The 24,106-nt window shown below is 41.9% G+C and overlaps 1 protein-coding gene across 9 annotated transcripts in view; it reads right to left on the bottom strand.

Annotated features, from left to right (window-relative positions):
* Positions 1 to 24,106, bottom strand: part of SULF1 (sulfatase 1) — a 171,745-nt gene that overhangs the window by 68,931 nt on the left and 78,708 nt on the right. For all 9 annotated transcript variants that reach the window (XM_032610378.1, XM_032610382.1, XM_032610375.1 and 6 more), the window contains 2 exons: positions 5,397 to 5,469; positions 4,860 to 5,089 (listed from right to left, as the gene is read on the bottom strand). In XM_032610378.1, the coding sequence (XP_032466269.1) occupies positions 4,860 to 5,089; positions 5,397 to 5,440 (274 nt within the window). In that variant the 5' untranslated portion in view covers positions 5,441 to 5,469. The remainder of the gene's footprint in view (positions 1 to 4,859; positions 5,090 to 5,396; positions 5,470 to 24,106) is intronic.

The raw sequence follows: 24,106 nt of genomic DNA, 5'->3' as shown, positions 1-24,106 counted from the left end.
AGGGAAAAGAATCTGAAAAAAATAGATATATATTTATGTATAACTGAATCACTTTGCTGTACAGCTGAAACTAACAGAACATTGTAAACTAACTACACTTCAATTTTTTTAAAAAAGGTGTAAATCTCCACCCATTAACTTCGCCTAAAAACCTGAACTATTTACAGGGAGAGGCATAACCTGAACCACTTCTCAAGTTGTGGAAAAAGCAAATCCAGAAGTACAGGGACCGCTGGTTAAATTACTTAATCTTTCCGCGGATCAAGTGTTCTCCTGGGATAATGATCTCTGTCCTACCCACCCAACTTGGGTGGGATGACAATAAAATGCAATAATGAGAATAAATGTTCTTTGGAAAAAGATAAAGTGTTATCCACATATGAGGTTCTAGCACTTTTATTAGTAAATTCCTCATGTATTTCACTCTTTTCACAAAGGACTAGTTTACTTTATTTGTCCTCAAAGTTGAGGGAGGGGCCCCAGTCCTACTTAATAAGAGCTTTCCTTCCCAGCTTGTTTCATAAACTTGGATTACAATCCTTCTTAGCCTTTGTCTTTCCAGACAAAGAGATACAATTGTTTTATTCTTTTCCAAAAGGAAAAGTATTCTATTACAATTTTTGTAGTTGTTTTCCTAAGCCTTTTCTAAGTCTGTTATATCCTTCTGGAGGCACAGAAGCCAAAACGCCTGCAGTGTTACAGGTGCAAAAGTTTTGCTTAGGTGAAGATTTATTCAATATTTGGCAAACATAATCACATGTAAGTAAAAAATCAAACCAAAACAAACCACGTCAAAACCACAATTAGAGAACATCTCACACCCATTAGGATGGCTATTATCAGAAAACCAGCAAACAGTAAATATTGTCAAGAATGTGGAGAAACTGGAACCCTTATGTACTGTTGGTGGGAATGGACAATGGTGCAGTCGCTATGAAAACAGTATTGCAGTTCCTCAAAAAATTAAAAATAGAATTACCTATTGATCTAGCAACTCCATTTCTGGGTATATACCCCCAAAGAATTGAAAGCAGCATCTCAAAGAGACATTTATACACCTGTGTTCATAGTAGCATTATTCACAATAATCAAAAAGCAGAAGCAACACTAATGTCTAACAAGAGATCAATGGATAGACATAGGGTGGATATACATATAATGGAATATTATTTAACCTTCAAAAGGAAGGAAATTCTGAGACATGCTACAACACAGATGAACAGTGAGGAAGGACATTATGCTAAGTGAAATAAGCCAGGAACAAAAAGACAAATACTGTATGATTCCTCTTATATGAAGTACGCAGAGCAGTCAAGTTCATAGAGACAGAAAGTAGAATGGTGGTTGCCAAGGGCTGGGGGTTTAGGGAGTTACTGTTTAATAGGTATAGAGTTTTAATTTTATAGAATGAAAAGAGTTTTGGAGATATTCACAACAATGTGAATGTACTTAACACTATTGAATTGTACACTTGAAAATGGTTAAGAGGAGGACTTCCCTGGTGGCGCAGTGGTTAAGAGTCTGCCTGCCAATGCAGAGAAAACGAGTTCGATCCCTGGTCCGGGAAGACCCCACATGCCGCGGAGCAACTAAGCCCATGTGCCACAGCTACTGAGCCCGCGTGTTGCAACTACTGAAGCCCGTGCGCCTAGAGCCCGTGCTCCGCAACAAGAGAAGCCACCGCAATGAGAAGCCCGCCCACTGTAACGAAGACTAGCCCCCACTCGCTGCAAAACACAAAAGCCAACTGAAGTCTAGAGCAGTTAAGTGTCAAGAAAGATTATGAGAGCGTTACAATCGGCCAGGCAAAAGTCTCCATCAAACTGTACCCACTACCAAGAACATCATTTTTCAGCTGAGAAAAGAAGTCTTCTCTAAATTTGTATCCATGGTTCACAGCGGTTCATCATCAACTTGTTCTGCCAGTAGGATAACAAGACCCATCTTAGTTGTTATCTCGGAACCTAGGGCGTGACCATGTATTTACAGGTTGTTTTAGGAAGGGCTCAATAAATATTTGTTGAAGGACGGATTGAGGGAAGGAATCATGGTTAAATGTGTAGCTGTGGAGACCCAGCCCTAATACAGGTCCTGAGTTTACCATTTCCTAGCTCATCACAGCCTATGCGACTTCTCTAAGCCTCATTTATCTTAAGTATAAACTGAAGAGAGTAATAGTAACCACTTCATAGAGCGACTGTGATGATTAAATGAGTGAATGCTTAGCCTGGTATCTGGGTAGGAAATCAAGGAAGGAAGTAAAGGCAAGGCAAACATGTAGGAAAGAGCTGGGTTGATTGAACCTGGCCGACGACTCTTCACCATTATATCCATGTGCTTCCACTAGAAGCCAGTGTTTAATAACTGCTTAATAAATATCTACTGAATGAATTCATTAACTATAGGATAAGGATGAAATTTTGAACTCTTAAAAATACACTGATCAAACAATTCCTTAATTTATTTTAAAGACAAGGGTTGTATATTGAAGAGGTAGATCATGACGGATACTTGCATTCATTTCTGGGAATTGTGTTAGCCTTTTCAGGCCCCTGTGGGTGCATTTCCAGTTTACTGAGCACCTACTAGGTTCCCAGCACAGTCCCAGCATCAGGACTACAACATAAATAGAACACTACCCTGCCCTCTAGTTGCTCTCAGTTAAGTGGAAGAGACAGGTATGGAAGTACATGGTGGATTTAGGGTCATACGCTGGAGGCAGGTCCAAGGTGGTGCAAAGGAAAGTTCCCTCCACCCTGCTGGACAGCAGGATCGTTTTTGGTAAAGAAGACCCCCCGAGGGGAAGGCATCTGGACTGGGTCACGAAGAATAGGTAGGGCTTCGCCAGGTGGAAAAATGGGGAAAGGGCAGAGGGGATGAGATGTACAAAGGCATGAAATATAGGTGAGGGAGATGAAACCACCAGACACCTTCAGGGAAGTGTAAGTTGTTTCCATGCAGCACAGAGCAAAAGTGAGGGAAAGGGAAATAGCCTTACAGAAATAGGTAGGGACAGATGCCCGGCGCTCATCAGCCTGCAGAGGAGAGGGGTTTCACCGTCTTGGTAAAGGAACCCAGTGGAGGGTTTTAAGCAGCAGAGACCTGATCAGATACTTGCAGGAAATGAAGAATAGGTAGGAGGGGCCAAGACTAGAGGGCACAGGTCACGTGACCAACCAGTTAGGGAAAGACTGGGAGAAAGAGAAAGAGAAGAGAATGGCTTCATTGAAAAGGACGGATATGAGAGATGTTAAGGGAAGTGAATTCAAAGGTCTGCACTTTACTTGCCCTGTAGGTGAATGAAGACTTAAACCACCAGCCACATACATGCTAAAGTCATACTTGCAAGACTTTTCATTTTGGCATGATGCCTGAAAATTCTTGCTTAAGCAATTAAGTGAGAGGGACTTCCCTGGTGGCGCAGTGGTTGAGACTCTGCGCTCCCAATACAGGGGGCCAGGGTTCAATCCCTGCTCAGGGAACTAGATCCCACATGCATGCCGCAACTAAGAGTTCACGTGCCACAACTAAGGAGCCCGCCAGCTGCAACTAAGACCCGGCGTAACCAAATAATAAAAATTTAAAAATAAGCAGTTAAGTGAGAGAAAACAGACTCTGCAAGTCACCTCCAATAATCATTACCTCTGCTGGCTTTTAGTGCCTTTGTTTCCAGCTGAACCCAAAGAGTTGACTTTTTGGGATTCTAGGTTTGGTTTCCAATTGGAAATCAAAATCCCTATCCCTGTGGATCAAATTCCAGCCTGGAGGGGTTTATCCTCAAAGACCCTAGCCAGAGGAGCTCTGGAAAGAAGCCCAGGGTGCTCTGCTAGCAGGAAGTCTAAAAGCTACTAGCGACGGTCAAGTTCAGCGTGATGGATAAGCCTAGCTGAGCGATTTCTTGAGAGCAAGGAATTGCATCCAGGAATGGAAATGAGTGGTGGTGACAACCTGTAAGGGCAAACTTTTCATTTGTCCTAGGTACCCTAGAAGAACTTGACCCTAAGCTTATGGGCAAGACCATAGGGCCGGGCCATTAAAGAAAGTGAGAAGGTGAGAAACCAAATCAGGTGATACAGAAGCTCAGATGAAACACCAGATGTTGGCAGGCTTTCTAAGTGCTCTAGAATTAACCCAGGTGAGCAAGTTCTTCAGAAAAGCATCCTGTCTAGGGTGGTAGCAGTGAATTACTACCGGGAGGATGTGCAGAATACTGTAACTTTCAATTCCCTAACAATCACAAGCTGTGAATAAAGGAATCACCTTAATAATAATGACCATCAACAAGTTTTTTTTTTGTTTGTTTGTTTTTTTAAGGCTTCGGACGTGCAGGCTCAGCGGCCATGGCTCATGGGCCCAGCCGCTCCGCGGCATGTGGGATCTTCCCAGACCGGGGCACGAACCTGCGTCCCCTGCCTCAGCAGGCGGACTCTCAACCACTGCGCCACCAGGGAAGCCCCGACAAGTTCTTTTTGTATCCACCTATGTTCATATGCAGAGCAGAGAATTACAGTCAGAATCTCATACTCTTTGAAACAAATTTGCCCAAATATCTTGAAAAGAGCTTTCCAAGGCACACGATCCAACACTTGACTTCTACAGTTTCGTGCTTCCTCTCGCCTGCCATCTTCCCATCCTCCCAGCCCACCCCCAGCTTCAAAACCTTAAGATCAGAAGAGTCAAGTTGAAACACAAACCAAATGCTTTATCATTAATATGAGTACATTTTATAACCCAGGGTGTTGGTTCAGGTACTACCATTATGTGTCAAACCCCCAAAAGTTAACTGACTGTTACTGATAATGCAAGCCAGCAAATCATTTGAGCGAAAGAGACCAACAAGCGACAAACCAGTGTCTCACCCAACTCCACGTCTTGATCATCAGTGAGCACGAGAATGATGTTGGGTCGGATGTTTTTTCGCTCCTGCTGTATCCGGCCTCTGAACCTCGGGGATCTGATGGTTGAACCGAGGCTCCCCAGTAGCTGTGTGCCCAGCACAGCCAAAACCAGAGCACAGCAAGAATACTTCATTGTGCTTGGTCCAATGTTGCAAAACTGACAAAACGTCTGTCTCCTGGTTCCTGCAGCTCTGGGCAGTCAGAGAGAAAGGGAGAGCGAGAGACGAAAATGAAATCCAAACCCCAGACACAGTTGCAGAAAAAGGACTACAACTCAGCGAGAACTGGCACAAAAACTGGCAGAGAAAGGGCTGCCCATGAGTCAGAAGTGGCAAACCCTACCAGGCATCAGGTCGTTTTTTTAAGCGCTTGATTATTTTGCAAATTCACTTTTGTCCTTTATTCTCATTCCAACTTTTCTGATTTCAAAATTCATTGCCAAAATAGAATTTCCAACACAGAGCTCAGATGTAAAAGCTTTCTGACAAGAGCTAATACCTTGAATTAGGTATCCTGGTTGAATAATCAACTGCTATACTCATAGGTATTCAGGACATCTGCAGATGGGGTCCTGGAAGGGGGAGAAAAAATACAAAAGGAAACGTCAGTCAAGGATTTTGACACAGAGTTTTGGTCTGAAAGAGTCTCTTGAAGCAGCATAAATATATATGTATAGATATGATTTATATATTATATTTATATATAAGTATAATAAATAGAACTGTAATGTATAAATCATATCTATACAAAGATATTGATATAATTTAAAAAATCTGTACTCCAAAAGGGAGAGACAGAAGGAAACAACATTCAGAACTGCTAACAAATGACATGAATAATATCTTCATTTCATAATCATAAATACGGTGATCTGGGTATCATCCCTGCTCACACTTTAATAGTACTTTAAACATCCCCAAGAAAACAAATGACTGATAAGGAAGAACCAGCAGTGCCTGTGAAACCACAGTGCACTGGAGTGTTTGCATCTGGGGAGCGTTAACTCACCTGCGTACGATATTGAGTACTTATCAAGCAGAATGAAACGCAAAGCTGTCATTTGTCATCTGCATGAAGTCACTCACTGCCCAGGAGAGTTCTTTTTTGCTGACAAAGACTTCATAGTAAGGGGCTGGGAGGACAACCTTTCCCAGCCTCCAAAAAGCTCCTAACTGTGCTTCATCAATCACCGGGGGAAGGGATGCTTCCTCCCGGCTGGGCTGGTCCCTCAGCCCAGCCCTCGTCCCCAGCGCATCGGCGCCTAAGGGGACACAGCCCTCCTCCGACTGTCGGCACCAGCTTCACTACTGTTCAGAGCCGGTGCAGCGCCGCTAGCACCGAGGTTTGGCTTTGCCGCAGCAGATCTCAACCTGCAAAGCAACATGACTGATGGGCTCTGAGGCTGGAGGTTAGAGGCGACCCTTCCACCTTAAAAAAAACCAAATCAGATCAAATATGGAGGGGAACACTGTGAAATCTTTGCAAATCTGCACAGGAGGAGACTTTGGAAAGGGTTGGAAAAATGCCCCTTTCACTTTAGAACGCTAACCTGCTGAAAGCTGGTCTCTTGGACTTCCGAAAGATAGCAAAGGGCTCATTAAAAAAACCAAAAAAACACCATCTTTCTCTTGAATGTCATGAGGGAGCATCTGTATGGGAATTTCGACTGCCCTAAAATTAATCAGATAGCAGCCCGCTCCAGCAGCCACTCTGTCCCCACACACCTGAGGGTCTGTATTTTGATGCTCAACAATAAACGGGTATCAGATAAGTAAGCATCGCGGATGAAGTGTGAGGACTGCAAAGCAGAAGGAAAGGGACTCCATCGCTCCCTTCCGCGCCTTAAATTCTGGAGGGTGACGTGGGGCAGCGAAAGAAGAATGAAGAAAGACGGTGTACCGTTTCCCCCTGCCATACACATTATTGTGTTTTACACAAACACATACGCCCCTATTATTTTAAACTTTTTGAGCTGTTTTGTAAACAGTTCTAATGCTTTTTACTTTGCAGCCTGTAATTATTCTCTGGGAGGGAAGAAGGGAGGGGGAGAGAGAGAGAGAGAGAAGGACTCAGTAAGAACTAGATTTTAAAACAAAAGTCCAGCATCTGCAGCGAGGCAGTCCTGACCACGTGATCTGCAGAGCAAAAAGCAAGCCACCTCCGACTGAGCCTGTGGCTTGAGAAAGTCAATATGTATGGTTTGGCGTGTGGTTTTGTTTCTTGTTTGGTAATAACTCGGCGTTATTTCAGTGATCGCGGTGCCTTCTGAACGCTGAAAGCCCGCAATTGTTCTGCCTTGACTGTCGGGTTTCTGGGCATTTGTTTTAAATCATGAGAAAACTGATACAAGCATGAAGGATGGGAAAGCAAAAGAAACGAGTGAAACAATGGCCTTCTCCCACAGAGCGTGCATTAACCTAAGAGTTAAATACAGAAATTTCTTAGGGGGGGTTGGTCCTTGAAGCAGCAAAACTTTTGCCCACCTCTCAAAGCAGGTGATGTTGTGTGAAGAGAGTCAGCAGGGTTTCCTGCATCCTCTGTGGTTTAAACTAACCTCTGCTGACAATGGTGACCCAGAAAATACAGTCAGATGCATTGTATGGAGCGAACAGCAGCGCTTGGTTTAAATAATCAGTCACACACAACTGAAAATTCTTGACTATTAAGATGCTGATAATATTCCCTGGAACCCAATCAGGGTTCTGGGTTATTCTTTTCTTTCTCGTATTTACTTTACTTCTTCCTTTAGGAAAAAGAAAATTAGCCTTAATGGTACCTTGTATAAACTACATTGAAAATCATTTCCTAATAAAGAAAAGGGACAGCAGAGAAGATGCACCTTTTACCTATAAAGTAACTTTTCTCTCTGGACAGTTAAAGGTGCAGAAGAGACCTACGTTTATTTTTTTCTGCCACAATTTATTATCGATTCAGGGGATTCATATGTAAAAGCCGAGAAATTGAGTGGTAAAGAAAATGGAACTTTCAGACAGGTCTGGCCAGCAGGAGCGCTCCCTTTACTAAAACACACAACTCTGAAGAAAAGTGCACACAGACAATTCTTTATTCAAATATGACCTTTTAGAACCTGTCATCCTCTCACTGCCTGGTTTCCAGCTCCAGAAGGAAAAGAAGAAAAAAAAACCTGACAGACAAAATGCAGACCTCAACAAAGGAGACAACGATGCAATGTTTGAATTGGATACTTTGTGGCAGACAGCAAGTGTCCTTAGAGACTAACAGCTTGTCTTGAGAAATAGTTGAAAATAGGAGAAATGTCAAAAGAGGTTTTTCTCACACATGGAAAGTGAGCTTGAGGAACGGTTGCTGTATTCACAAATCAGGACCAGAACACAAGATGCCTATTCTTCAAGCTCTAAAGTGAAAACACCAATTGTAGCTATGGCCAATTGGTGGGGAAAGTTTACAACACTTTGTTTGGGGCAGTCAAGCCAACTATAAATGTGACATTAAAAGTTTCAAGTCACATATAAAAGAAAGAAAAGACTGGGAAGCCTTCAAGCCAACTGGACAGAAAGTCTAGTTCACATATGCTTGTCCAGCAAAACTCCATACTAAATCAAAGCCCTCGTTGCCCCAGTAGGTTTAAGGGGGGGGGGGGTCTCTGTCTTCAATAAGCCTCCCTTCGTCTGGGCAGCTGGTGCCGAGGTAAAGGGAATGGTGGCCATATGCTTGTCCACCACTGTGGTTGTCAAAGTGTAATCTGGGACTTTGGGGGGACCCTGAGATCCTTGTGGGTGGAGTCCACAAGACCAGAACGATTTTGAAGAATACTGACACTTTATTTCCCTTTTTCACTTCGTTGACATTTGCACCGATGATCTAAGAGCAATGGTGGGTAAAGCTGCTTTTGTATGAATGAAAGGAGCATCACATACAGTTAAAAAAAAAAAAACAGTTTCACTCAAGATGAAGCAGTAAAATGATCAATTTGATTAAACCTTGACCCTTGAATGCACATCTTTTCTTTTAAGTTTTCTGTTTTATGAGAGAGAAGGGACACATAAAACCCTTTGCAGCCTATGGAGGTGTGATGCTCGTTGAGGGAAAGCACTCGTGGGACTGAGTTGCCAGGTGAACTAGACATCTTTTTTCTCTGTTTTTGCTCAAACGCTATTTTTAGTTGAAAGAATTACTTGGACTTGGATTTTTGGCAGACATTTTCTCAAGTCGTGAATGAAATCAGACTGTCATTTCAAGGAAAGCAACTGACGGTATTTGTCGTGTTTGTTGCCAATGACAGAAATCTAGCTTTCAAGTCAAAAGCAGAACTTTGGAAAACTTGTATCTGCCACTGTGAGCTTAGCAGCTTTCCAATATGTAAAACCTTTCCGATGACACTGATGTTGATATTGACGAATGTTATTTTATGGTACTGTAAAATGAAATGTGTCAACACTTCGACTATTTGCATAATTCAATGAACCAGTGTTTCCCAAATGACCAAATACAATGTTACAAAATCATACACGTGTAAAAAAAATTCATTAAAAGTGCAAGATGACCACTGGATTTTAATGTAACAGAGTAGGAAAAGCTCATTGATAGGGTTTCAGATTTCTTACTACACCTAACCTTTAGGAATCACTTGTCAAGTTTTGGTATAGTATCAAAGAAGATCTACAAGTATCTGAAAAAAGTTCTTGAAATACTTCTTTTCCAACTATTTATCCATGTGAGGCTGAACTTTATTCCTATACCTCAACCAAAACAATATATGTCAACAGATTGAATGCAGAAGCAGATATAAGAATCCAGTTCTCTTTTATTCAGATAAATATTAGATTTGCAAAAATGTAAAACGTGCCACTTTAGTCACCGATATTGTTTTGGTTTGGAAAATGTAGTCATTTTTCATAAAATATTATATATCATTTAACATATGGATTTATTGTTTTTTAATTAATACTTTTAAAAATTCTCAGTTTGAATTTCTAAGTATCAATAGCTAAAATCCCCATAAACACAAGCTTAATAATATAAAAGGATAAAAACACAATTTCAATAATATAAAGGGATTCCAAGCCCAAAGAATTTGAGAATTACTGGCCTAGAGTATATTTGGTTCCATAGTTAAGCCCGGCCTTTCACCTCTAAGGCTACAGATTTGGCCCCAGTCACAAACGTAATTCATTTTTTTTCCCCTTAAAGCCTTGAAACTGTCCTAAGTTCTAAATGCCTGCAAATCTAATGAGTGATGACATTCTGTGATGACATTCTGTGTGTGTGTGTGTGTGTGTGTGTGTGTGTGTGTTTAATCTGAGGATAACACAGAACTTTATAAATGAATGTCCACAAATCTAAAGTATGTGAGAGACAGGCCCAGAACAACCCACTCAGCACAGAAATCAACCTCTCAGGGATGGGGCAATGGAATTGTTTCTAGTACAAAGCAATGCCACTCCAGAGTGAAGACAGAGAAAAAAAAAAAAGGACACCATAACCAATCACAGCAGTGGGGGAGATCAGGCCAGCAGCATGCAATTATTCAAAGCTGAATTTAACCAGAACACACTTAGTTTATCGTTAGAGTGAAGCAAAATAGGATTATACCAGCAAGAAGGTGGTATCTACCCTCCCCCATCCCCCCCCCCCAACGCCAATCGACATAGTTCCCACATTTCCTAGGGTCAGTTTACATGGCCCTTTTCCTTTAATTTTGACTTTCAAGTTTGCCATATATCACTTTTTTTTTTTAGAGGAAGCCTTCAGGATGTGCTAGCTTCTTTATGATATATGTGAAACCATGAAGGAGCTAATTTTTTCTTTTAAAAACCCCATAGCTGGCAAAGTTCATCTACTGTTAAACCCAAGAAAGCCTGCTTCCCGATCTAATTTATTACAACTCCAAGCAAAGAAGATAGACAACAGTCTCCCTCTGGTGCGGTAACATTTTTATACCCCTCGAATAATAAATCTCTTCCGATCACCAACGACAGCTGGAAAGTGTGCATCTCTGACCTGGAGCACCTTTGGGGAAATCCTTGGCTAAATGATGAGATCCTCCTCGAACAATGTTTGCTTTTCTTCCTTTTTTTTCCCTTTCTGTTTTCTCCCCCCAACACTGTAAATCCTGACATTGGAAGGAACCTTGAAAAGTCATCTATTCACAAAATTGTTAGCGTTGGTTATCCCTGGGGTACGATGAGGGAGAGGGACAGATTTTATTTTTTTTTATGTTTAAGTTGGATTTTTTCCCCATGATCTTTGCATGATAAAAATAGAAATAAGTAAATTTTCTAGGCTTTCCCTCTGTTTTTTCGTGGAGGAACAGAATAGACAGAAAGAGGTAAGCAGTGATGAGAATGAAGTGAGAGGTTACAGCAAGAAATGTACTTTTGAGAGTTAACCCACAAAGGTAGCAAATAAAACCACATAACAAGCTCACCAAGAGGATTTTGGAGAATGCAAAGGGTCCAAGACTGAGATTTGTCTAGCTTCTTTCAAATCGAAATTAGCAAAACAAAGAAAACCAAAGTGACCTAAAAATTATGAAAAAAACCCCCAGAAGGACTTGATATTCCTGAAGCAGATGCTACAGAGTGTCCAAAGGGTCTGATACTGGTCACAAGTTTTGATGGTGGCAATGAGCTCCAAGATAATGAGAACAAGAAGACTGTTGAACTTTAAAAAGTGGGGCATTGGAAATTTCAGCTTGGGTCTAGTGCAAGAATAGCATATTGATAAAAAGAACCCCAAATGTGGTCTTAGGCATCTTAGCTACTCCTTATGGTATATGATTTATTACATTAAATTTGCCTTTGGTTTCATATATTTATAGCTTATCTGTATTGAAGTATCTGGAGGTATTGCATAAGTCAGCAGAAATAGTTTGTTGCAATAACAATAAGAAAAAACCCCAAATATCAATGACTTAACACACACTACAAGTCACACACAGAGTGACAGGAGCTTTGCTCTGCCCGGTCATGCATGGATGCGGGCTGATGGGGGCACAGTTGATGTGTTGCTGCAATAGCTGGACCAAGAAGCAGAGGAAGAAAAAAACTGAAGAATCTTGCAGGAGAACTTTTCATGGCTTCAACCTGGAAGTGACTCAGATCACTTCTAATATTTCATTGGCTGTAACTAGTCACATGACCCCATCCAACTGCAAGAGGGCTGGAAACTGATGGCACAGCTGAAGTGTGCTGAACACTGCTGTCTACCACAAGCATCAAGTTTCATCAGTACCCTACGTATTTATCTTTTTTTCTCACTAGATGCCTGCACACGCACATACTTAAGATACATGTATAAATATACTCATACATGCAGATACATGCTTAAGTAATGAAGAAACATAATCTTCGTAGCTTAAAGTTCTACCATTCCTAGGTACAAAAAATGCACCTTTTAACAGCTTTGGGAATTGGGGGGACATGTTTCATTTTAGTTTGTTTCCCTGATGTACATAATCTGGTACAGTATGAATTTATTTTAAAGTTCCACAGTTCTTGTGATACATTTAAGGTGAAGAAAATATTTTAACAAATACAGGTAGGTGCTACATTTAGATTTCAAAAGCACTTCTCAAAATATTTTCTTGTAGATAACATCTATGTGAGGAAAGAAGAACACCTGACTTAGCTTTAAAAATTAAGCCACAGTCAAGAGAGTTCCCACTGGCTTACTTTCTAGGCTATAAAGCTTGCTACCAATATAATGCTCTTTAACATTTTCTAAGGGTTTAAATACAGAAGAATGGAGACACAAGTTCCTTCTGAGGGATGCTGCTGGCCTCACACGGAGTCATGACCAAGAAAGGGAGGTCTGGGAACACAGAGTGTGAAAAACAAATGTGCATGTCAAAAGACAACAAATTCTAGTTCTTAGCTCAAGATTTAGGGACAAATTATGGGGAATAGCTCTGTTTTTTAAAGTTTTCTTCCAAAATGTATTATTTACAGGAGAACCTTTAAAGAAAATCAAACATCCATATTTAAGTCAACTCCTTTGCTCAGAGACCCATTTTCAAGGAAACCCTAAAATTCAGATTAGTTCATGTATTATTTCAAAAATACTTCCTTCACAAGTTGTACTGGGAAATGCTGTTTGAGGTTTTTTTGTGTTATTGGCTAAATATATCATTCCAAGCCTTTTAATGACAAAATCATCTTCAACGTGTGCTTTATACGTACCTAAATCCGTCTACTGTCTTCAGGTTGTCACCTTTCCTTCAGCTGTATACTTAACCCCCAGTGATTACCAAGCATAGCTGCACATTTATCAAGTAAAAAAAAAGCAACTCTAGGGCTTCCCTGGTGGCGCAGTGGTTGAGAGTCTGCCTGCCGATACAGGGGACGCGGGTTCGTGCCCCGGTCTGGGAGGATCCCACATGCCGCGGAGCGGCTGGGCCCGTGAGCCATGGCCGCTGAGCCTGTGCGTCTGGAGCCTGTGCTCCGCAACGGGAGAGGCCACAGCGGTGAGAGGCCCGCGTACCAAAAAAAAAAAAAAAAAAAAAAAAAGCAACTCTACTTAACTTTCAAGTGAAATTCAGGCCTGCAATCGTGGAAAATATCATTATAGTAGAACAAACTGAGTAGCTAGCAGGCCTCTCTAGGAAAATTAATTTACTAATTTTAGCCACAAAGCATACAGCAAAGATAAATTATCTACCCATTTTTATTGGCATCCATCTGATTTATGACATTCTTGTCCAATCAAATTCATCAGTTTACCCTCAAAACAGTATTTGGACACAGGGATATTTATTACAGTCTTCAGGTGAATAGCACCTGAAGAGACACAGTAGGACATTTTTAAAACCATAAATTCACTGATTCAAATCACAGTACTTGCATAAAAGGCCTGTAGTAACTTGAAACTTAAAATATGACTTCTGTCTTAGCTTTTTGTCTGGACAGAAGCTGGGAAATATTTTAGCTAACGAAAACTCAAATTTTACTCTACTGTTACAAAAAAGTGAAGTTTATGAAGTTTTAAGCCGAAGAATTTATAGAAGGAAAATTTTAAGAGCTATATTATCACCATAAACAATTATCTGTCATATCTGTAAAATAATCTTCCTGAAAAGGCTCAGATTATAATCTATGTCTATGGACATTTGGGGCAAATGTATGTTTATTGTCACTAGAGTATCTTTATAAATAGATGTTTACAGCTGGCCAAGTCCTTAAATCTCATCTAACCATCTATACTACAAACACCCAATGGTGCTCCATGTCCAGAATTTATTTTCTAACTCCTCAACTTTGTTTGAAACCTTCATTTCTCAGCACACACAAGACCAGCACTTGTCACACAGAGGAGCTAATATAATTAAACCAGATGATGTGTCCCACAAGTAAAATCAGCCATTCACGAAAGCTGGTCACCAGAGGCCATTTCAAACAATGCATATTTCAAAGTAATCTAAAGTAATCCCTTCTCTCCACAGATTTGGTTTCCATGAAGTCTTAAGCACATGTGTGCTGTAAAAAAAGAGGCTTATTAAAATCTGATGTGATATTAGAGATTATAATGCAACACAGTTGGGCTGATTTTAATACCTGAGTCTTCAAGAAGAAAGCAATTTTTGATTTTATTTGTAAGCTTACTAAAACATTACCCATACAAAGGTACATGATGTTTACTTAATTAAGGAAAAAAATAAAGAATGCTCCCCTGTTAGCTGAACTGGGCTTGTATCAATGTACAGAATTTGCAAATAAAAGTGGAGGAGAAGCTAAAACAGTTTTCACTGATGGACAGATTAGCAAAGCACAGCATGTATTTATAACTCTAAAGAGTGAGGAGCTTAGATTGTTTAGACAATTCCTTATAAAGTTGTGAATCTCCAGTATATCATTCTTTTGGCTCGCTCTGGTGAAACAGTATCAAAATGTGTCATATAACGGCATGATAGCTTCAAAATACTAGTTGCCGTCATTAGTAGAACTGGATTATTAGGTAAGTCTGACTGCCTATGAAGCTTACCAAGACCTCCAGTCCTGGCGGATCTCTGGAGGATTTGTTTATTTTTCCTGATCCTTTTTCTATGTCTTGATTGTATTTAGTTTCAATTGTGGATGAAGATACAAAGGATTAGATTTGATATGCGGTGCCTCCATTGCAGGATCTCCTACCTACAGCTTTGTATCCTTGAAACGCAAACAAAGGAAACATGTACATGATCATGAACAGGTTTGCAAAATGAGCAAACGGCAACACCCTGCCACAGAAAATCTGCTGTTCCTCATTGGAACATGGCTTCACAGAACAGATCATATATGAAAAAGGAGAGAAGCAACCTCTACTCTAGATAGTTAATGTGAAGGAGACTTGAAAATATGTTATAGCATCTTTGAGTTTGAAGGTGTTATGGAGTAAATGTTTATGTCCCCCTCCTTCCCCATTCATATGTTGAAATCCTAACCCCCAGTGTGATGGTATTAGGAGGTGGGGTCTTTGGGAGGGGATTAGGTCATGAGGGTGGAACCCTCATGAATGGGATTAGTACCCTCATAAAAGGGGCCACAGAGAGCTCTCCCACCCACCTTCTACCATATGAGGACACGGAGAAGATGGACATCTATGAACCAGGTAGTGGGCTCTTGCCAGATACCCAATCCACTCGCACCTTCATCTTGGACTTCCAGCTTTCAGAACAATGAGAAATAAATGTTTGCTATTTAAGCCGCCCAGTCTATGGTGTTTCTGTTATAGCAGCCTGAATGCACTAAGATGAGGGATCTTAAAGTTCACCTGATTAACTTTTAACTAATGAAGAAAACTTCTCTAGACCATCAATGAAAATGCCCCTGTCTAGGTAACACAGACCTTGTTAGGAAACCTGTTTAGTTTTGGGTAGCTAAACAGGTTAAAAAATTCTTTTTTTTTTTTTTTTCCGGTACGCGGGCCTCTCACTGTTGTGGCCTCTCTCATTGCAGAGCACAGGCTCCAGATGCGCAGGCCCAGCGGCCATGGCTCACGGGCCCAGTCGCTCCGCGGCATGTGGGATCCTCCTGGACCAGGGCACGAACCCGTGTCCCCTGCATTGGCAGGCGGACTCTCAACCACTACGCCACCAGGGAAGCCCAGAAATTCTCCATTTTATTGAACAAAAATCTGTCCTCTTCTAAGTGTTTAATCATGCTCTATTCTACTGAGCCACACAAAATAATACTATTTTCTTCTCAATAACAAATGACTTAAATATTTGAAGATTGTTTCCATCTAACCCCTGAATCTTTTCCTCTTAAAAAATATACTTATGTGGTACATTGTGGGAGAGCAGTGGAAGTGGTTATTTTGAATTGGGCCACTGGCTTGTTAAGTAGTGGATCAATAGATCCCACAAAGCTGTAGTTACACAGATAGGAAGCCAGTATATTTAATGTCCATCTGGCTCAAAGGAATTCTGACTACTAGGCTACTAATCAACGCTTTCCAAGTTCACTACGAAAAATTTCCTTATATAACACTACTTTCGTGTTTGGACTAAATTCAACTCAAATATCTTCCAAAATATGCATAAGTAACTTGTTGATCAGTTTTATTGGAGAATAAAGCCAGACAAGAAGATGAAGATCCAGGCTAAGAGTCCTAATCCAAGGACTAGATATTTTTCATTCCTTTACAATTTAGTCATTGATTTCTCTCTAGATTTTGAGGAAGCTTTCCTTCTAAGAAGAAACATTTTCTTTAACACATTTGGTTCCCAGTTTCAGAATACTGGATACTTTATTTTTTTATTATTTTAAAAATATTTATTTATTTATTTATTTTTTGGGGGTGCATCAGGTCTTAGTTGTGGCACGTGGGATCTTTAGTTGTGGTGTGCGGTCTCTTCTTTGCAGTGTGCAGGCTTCTCTCTAGCTGTGGCGCGTGGGATCCAGGGTGCACGTGTTCAGTAGTTGCGGCGTGTGGGCTTATTTGCCCTGTGGCGTGTGGGATCTTAGTTCCCTGACCAGGGATCGAACCGGCGTACCCTGCACTGCAAGATGGATTCTTAACCACTGGACCACCAGGGAAGTCCCTGGATACTTTAAAAGAGCCATGCAAGAGAAGAACAACCATTTTGCTATTAAACAAAAGCCCCAAACTCAAGTACTTAAATCCTAAGGTAGAGCAGTGGTTCATTATAATCACTGGAGGTCTTGTTAATTATTCCAGAGTTCCTGCTTCAGGGGTAGGGCCTAAGAAATTGCAGTTCTAACAAATTCCTAGGGGATGCTGCTGCTTTTAGTACTGGTCCAGGGTAGAGCAATCAACCGACTAGCATTGGCAAAAGGGACAGTAGATGGAACCAAGCCTGGGGCAGGTGCTTCAAGTCTTTTCATGAAGGTTGATCTCTCAGGCCTTTGCATTGGCAGAGACAGCTGATAATTCACAAAACGGGACACTTGAGATCACCAATTATTTCATAGCTGGTAGGACCGTTCCGTAAGATCATCTTTTGCAGAGTTGCCGGAAAGGCAAGCATTCCAACACACTCACTAGGAACTGAAAGAGTTTTCTGCTGGACAGCACATATCCAGAAGTGTTCTTCAGAGCAGCTTTCAAATGACCCTCTAATATCCCTTTCTATATATTCTCTATCAATGTCTGAAGAAACTAGATTCCGCAAATCCTTGAATACATGAACTAGCAAGGTCTGACAGCGGCCCCGTGCGATGCCGAACTTTGTTACATTTATTAAACAACTGTCATGTACTAAGGTAGGTTTGCCACCACCAAAATTTGTTTTCCACCTTTAGGTAAATTATCACTAGAGATGAGGGCAGCAGAGTGAGTTGCTGCTTTTGTTTGGAGGAAGCCCATCCTCAGTTTGCTAATTCTGTCCAGCTGTCGCTGCCAATCGCCCACTCTGGGTCTTTTACCCTCATCCATCACCTCCTCTTTGACACACTGGCAGATAAATACAGATGTAGTGAAACAACAAACCGACTAAATGACGCAGTATGATCCTGGGAGATCTCAACCCACCACGATGCGGGACGCACGTTAGGTGCTCTGGGAAACCCCGAGCTGAATTCTCCTTCTCCCACTGAGCGAGAGGAAGGAAAGAGATGAAACCACAGAAAAGTCAACTGGAAAAGTAGGACTGTACTTCCCAGAACTAGGACAGTGGGTGTAAACAGAGCAAAGGTCAAGTTTGCAACCTTCCAACCTACTGTGTGCATCTTTAATTCTTGTAGCAGACACTTCTCAGAAGACCGAGTTGTCCTGGTCGAGAAGGGGCAGGAATTCTGGAGTCCGGGTTTTCCAGCTGCCCGATTTCAGGACGTATAGTCCAACACCATGTGCTGGCTGTGCGGACCCAGGTACTTCTCAGAAGTGGCACATCTTGAATTTGTGGCCTTCCCCCTCACCCCTTCATTTTATTGTCGATTTCTCCTCATTCCTGCCATTCTACTACCCTCATATGCTCCTTGACCACCTAACGTTCTTCACCACTGCCTCTTTCCTTTTGCTTTCCTGAGTCTCCAACTTTCTACAATTTCCAACATGTGGATCAGACTTTACCTTTTAACCAGAAGTAACAATTTTTGCTAATACGCGTTGAACACGTCCCATGTACCAAACTTGTCATCAGCTCCCTTTAGCCCCACCATGTACCAATGAAGCAGGCACTACTATTGCTTTTTTTTTTTTTTTTTTAATGAGGAAACTGAGATTCAGAGAAGTTAAGGAATCTGTCCAAGATTACACAGCAAGGGGTAGAACTGGGGCTACCTCCCACCAGAAACTTTGTTCCTAACTGTTCTGTTTTTGTAGTATTTTCTCCTGAAGTGCATTTTCACTTGAAAAGATCTTGGAGGCCTAGTGAATTCTGAACCTGCCAAATCAACAGGGAGAATTTGGGGGCAAAAATGGGTGTCAGGGGGGGACCTTGAAGATGGCGGAAGAGTAAGACGCGGAGATCGCCTTCCTCCCCACGGATACACCAGAAATACATCCACACGTGGAACAACTCCTACAGAACTCCTACTGAAGGCTGGCAGAAGACCTCAGACCTCCCAAAAGGCAAGAAACTCCCCACGTAACTGGGTAGGGCAAAAGAAAAAACAGAGACAAAAGAATAAGGACGGCACCTGCACCAGTGGGAGGGAGCTGTGAAGGAGGAAAAGTTTCCACACACTAGGAAGCCCCTCCGCGGGCGGAGACTGCGGGAGGCAGAGGGGGGAGTTACGGGACCGCGGAGTAGTGCACAGCGACGGGTGCGGAGGGCAAAGCCGGGAGATTCCTGCACAGACGATCGGTGCCGACCGGCACTCACCAGCCCGAGTGGCTTGTCTGCTCACCCGCCGGGGCGGGCGGGGCTGCGAGCTGAGGCTCGGGTTTTGGTTTTGGACGGAGCTCAGGGAGAGGACTGGGGTTGGCGGCTTGAACATAGCCTGAAGGGGTTAGTGCACCACGACTAGCCGGGAGGGAGTTCGGGGAAAAGCCTGCACCGGCCGAAGAGGCAGGAGACTTTTTCTTCCCTCTTTGTTTCCTGGTGCGCGAGGAGAGGGGTTTAAGAGCGCTGCTTAAAGGAACTCCAGAGACGGGCGCGAGCCGCGGCTAAAAGCGCGAACCCCAGAGACGGGCGCGAGCCGCGGCTGAGGGCGCGAGCCCCCGAGACGGGCGCGAGCCGCGGCTGAAAGCGCAAACCCCGGAGACGGGCGCGAGCCGCGGCTAAAACCGCGGAGCCCAGAGACGGGCGGGAGACGCTAAGGCTGCTGCTGCCGCCACCAAGGGGCCTGTGTGCGAGCACAGGTCACTCTCCACACCCCTCTTCCGCGGAGCCTGTGCAGCCCGCCACTGCCAGGTTCCCGGGATCCAGGGACAACTTCCCCGGGACAGCGCACGGCGGGCCTCAGGCTGGTGCAACGTCACGCCGGCCTCTGCCGCAACGTCACGCTGCCTCTGCCGCCGCAGGCCGGCCCCGCACGCAGTGCCCCTCCTTCCGCCATCCCCCAACCCCCGGCCTGAGTGAGCCGGAGGCCCCGAATCAGCGGCTCCTTTAACCCCGTCCTGTCTGAGCGAAAAAACAGACGCCCTCCAGCGACCTACACGCAGAGGCAGGGCCAAATCCAAAGCTGAGCTCCTGTGAGCTGTGAGAACAAAGAAGAGAAAGGGAAATCTCTCCCAGCAGCCACAGAAGCAGCGGATTAAAGCTCCACAATCAACTTGATATACCCTGCATCTGTGGAATACCTGAATAGACAAGGAATGATCCCAAATTGAAGAGGTGGAATTTAGGAGCGAGATCTATGATTTTTTTTCCCTTTTCCTCTTTTGGTGAATGTGTACGTGTATGCTTCTGTGTGACATCTAGTCTGTATACTCTAGCTTCCACCATTTGTCCTAGGGCTCTATCCGTCCATGACTTTTTTTTAAAAATTCCTTTTCTTAATAATTAAGTTTAATTGTAATAACTTTATTATACTTTACCTTCGTTCTTTCTTTCTTTCCTTCCTTCCCTCCCTCCTTTAGACAACGAATCACCCCAAATTGAGGAGGTGGTCTCAGGGAGCAGGATTTATGATTTTTCCCCCTTTACCTCTTTTTGTGAAGGTGTATGTGTATGCTTCTGTGTAAGATTTTCTCTGTATAGCTTTGCTTCCAACATTTGTCCTAAGGTTCTATCCATCCCTTTTTTTTTTCTAAATATTTTTTAACTCAATAACTATATTATACTTTATTTTATTTTTACTGTATCATCTTTCTTTCTGTCTTTTTTTTCCTTCTTTCCCTCCTTCCTTCCTTCCTCCCTCCCTCCCTCCCTCCTTTCTTTCCTTCTTTCTTCCTTCCTTCCTTTCCTCCTTTCCCTCTTTCTTTACTCATACTTCTACTAATTCTCCCTACTTTTTCTCCCTTTTATTCTGAGCTGTGTGGATGAAAGGCTCTTGGTGCTCCAGCCAGGAGTCAGGGCTCTGCCTCTGAGGTAGGAGAGCCAACTTCAGGACACTGGTCAACAAGAGACCTCCCAGCTCCACATAATATTAAACGGTGGAAATATCCCAGAGACCTCCATCTTAACACCAGCACCCAGCTTCACTCAACGACCAGCAAGCCACAGTGCTGGACAACCTATGCCAAACAACTAGCAAAACAGGAACACAACCCCACCCATTAGCAGAGAGGCTGCCTAAAATCATAATAAGGCCACAGACACCCCAAAACACACCACCAGACGTGAACCTGCCCACTAGAGAGACAAGATCCAGCCTCATCCAGCACAACACAGGCACTAGTCCCCTCCACCAGGAAGCCTACACAACCCACTGAAACAACCTTAGCCACTGGAGACAGACATCAAAAACAACGGGAACTACGAACCTGCAGCCTGCAAAAAGGAGACCCCAAACACAGTAAGCAAAATGAGAAGACAGAAAAACACACAGCAGATGAAGGAGCAAGATAAAAACCCACCAGACCTAACAAATGAAGAGGAAATAGGCAATCTACCTGAAAAAGAATTCAGAATAATGATAGTAAGGATGATCCAAAATCTTGGAAGTAGAATGGACAAAATGCAAGAAACAGTTAACAAGGACCTACAAGAACTAAAGATGAAACAAGCAACGATGAACAATGCAATAAATGAAATTAAAATCACTCTAGATAGGATCAATAGCAGAATAACTGAGGCAGAAGAACGGATAAGTGACCTGGAAGATAAAGTAGTGGAAATAACTACTGCAGAGCAGAATAAAGAAAAAAGAATGAAAAGATCTGAGGACAGTCTCAGAGACCTCTGGGACAACATGAAACGCACCAACATTCGAATTATAGGGGTTCCAGAAGAAGAAGAAAGAAAGAAAGGGACTGAGAAAATATTTGAAGAGATTATAGTTGAAAACTTCCCTAATATGGGAAAGGAAATAGTTAATCAAGTCCAGGAAGCACAGAGGGTCCCACACAGGATAAATACAAGGAGAAACACGCCAAGACACATATTAATCAAACTGTCAAAAATTAAATACAAAGAAAGCATATTAAAAGCAGCAAGGGAAAAACAACAAATAACACACAAGGGAATCCCCATAAGGTTAACAGCTGATCTCTCAGCAGAAACCCTACAAGCCAGAAGGGAGTGGCAGGACATACTGAAAGTGCTGAAGGAGAATAGCCTGAAACCAAGACTACTCTACCCAGCAAGGATCTCATTCACATTTGATGGAGAAAATAAAACCTTTACAGACAAGCAAAAGCTGAGAGAGTTCAGCACCACCAAACCAGCTTTACAACAAATGCTAAAGGAACTTCTCTAGACACGAAACACAAGAGAAGGAAATGACCTATAGTAGCGAACCCAAAACAATATATAAAATGGAAATAGGAACATACATATCGATAATTACCTTAAATGTAAATGGACTAAATGCTCCCACCAAAAGACACAGATTGGCTGAATGGATACAAAAACAAGACCCTTATATATGCTGTCTACAAGAGACCCACTTCAGAACTAGAGACACATACAGACTGAAAGTAAGGGGATGGAAAAAGATATTCCATGCAAATGGAAACCAAAAGAAAGCTGGAGTAGCAATTCTCATATCAGACAAAATAGACTTTAAAATAAGGACTATTAAAAGGGACAAAGAAGGACACTACATAATGATCAAGGGATCGATCCAAGAAGAAGATATAACAATTGTAAATATTTATGCACCCAACATAGGAGCACCTCAATACATAAGGCAAATACTAACAACCATAAAAGGGGAGATCAACAGTAACACATTCATAGTAGGGGACTTTAACACCCCACTTTCACCCATGGACAGATCATCCAAAATGAAAATAAATAAGGAAACACAAGCTTTAAATGATACATTAAACAAGATGGACTTAATTGATATTTATAGGACACTCCATCCAAAAACAACAGAATACACATTTTTCTCAAGTGCTCATGGAACATTCTCCAGGATAGATCATATCTTGGGTCACAAATCAAGCCTTGGTAAATTTAAGAAAACTGAAATTGTATCAAGTATCTTTTCCGACCACAACGCCATGAGACTAGATATCAATTACAGGAAAAGATCTGTAAAAAATACAAACACATGGAGGCTAAACAATACACTACTTAATAATGAAGTGATCACTGAAGAAATCAAAGAGGAAATAAAAAAATACCTAGAAACAAATGACAATGGAGACACAACGACCCAAAACCTATGGGATGCAGCAAAAGCAGTCCTAAGGGGGAAGTTTATAGCAATACAAGCCCACCTTAAGAAGCAGGAAACATCTCGAATAAACAACCTAACCTTGCACCTCAAGCAATTAGAGAAAGAAGAACAAAAAAACCCCAAAGCTAGCAGAAGGAAAGAAATCATAAAAATCAGATCAGAAATAAATGAAAAAGAAATGAAGGAAACAATAGCAAAGATCAATAAAACTAAAAGCTGGTTCTTTGAGAAGATAAACAAAATAGATAAACCACTAGCCAGACTCATCAAGAAAAAAAGGGAGAAGACTCAAATCAATAGAATTAGAAATGAAAAAGGAGAAGTAACAACTGACACTGCAGAAATAAAAAAAATCATGAGAGATTACTACAAGCAACTCTATGCCAATAAAATGGACAATCTGGAAGAAATGGACAAATTCTTAGAAATGCACAACCTGCCAAGACTGAATCAGGAAGAAATAGAAAATATGAACAGACCAATCACAAGCACTGAAATTGAAACTGTGATTAAAAACCTTCCAACAAACAAAAGCCCAGGACCAGATGGCTTCACAGGTGAATTCTATTAAACGTTTAGAGAAGAGCTAACACCTATCCTTCTCAAACTCTTCCAAAATATAGCAGAGGGAGGAACACTCCCAAATTCCTTCTACGAAGCCACCATCACCTTGATACCAAAACCAGACAAGGATGTCACAAAGAAAGAAAACTACAGGCCAATATCACTGATGAACATAGATGCAAAAATCCTCAACAAAATACTAGCAAACAGAATCCAACAGCACATTAAAAGGATCATACACCATGATCAAGTGGGGTTTATTCCAGGAATGCAAGGATTCTTCAATATACGCAAATCTATCAATGTGATAAACCATATTAACAAATTGAAGGAGAAAAACCATATGATCATCTCAATAGATGCAGAGAAAGCTTTCGACAAAATTCAACACCCATTTATGATAAAAACCCTCCAGAAAGTAGGCATAGAGGGAACTTTCCTAAACATAATAAAAGCCATATATGACAAGCCCACAGCAAACATCATCCT

Source organism: Phocoena sinus, chromosome 17, assembly GCF_008692025.1.
Source record: "Phocoena sinus isolate mPhoSin1 chromosome 17, mPhoSin1.pri, whole genome shotgun sequence".
NCBI lineage: Eukaryota > Metazoa > Chordata > Mammalia > Artiodactyla > Phocoenidae > Phocoena > Phocoena sinus.
This window is presented reverse-complemented; position numbering and strand designations above follow the sequence as displayed.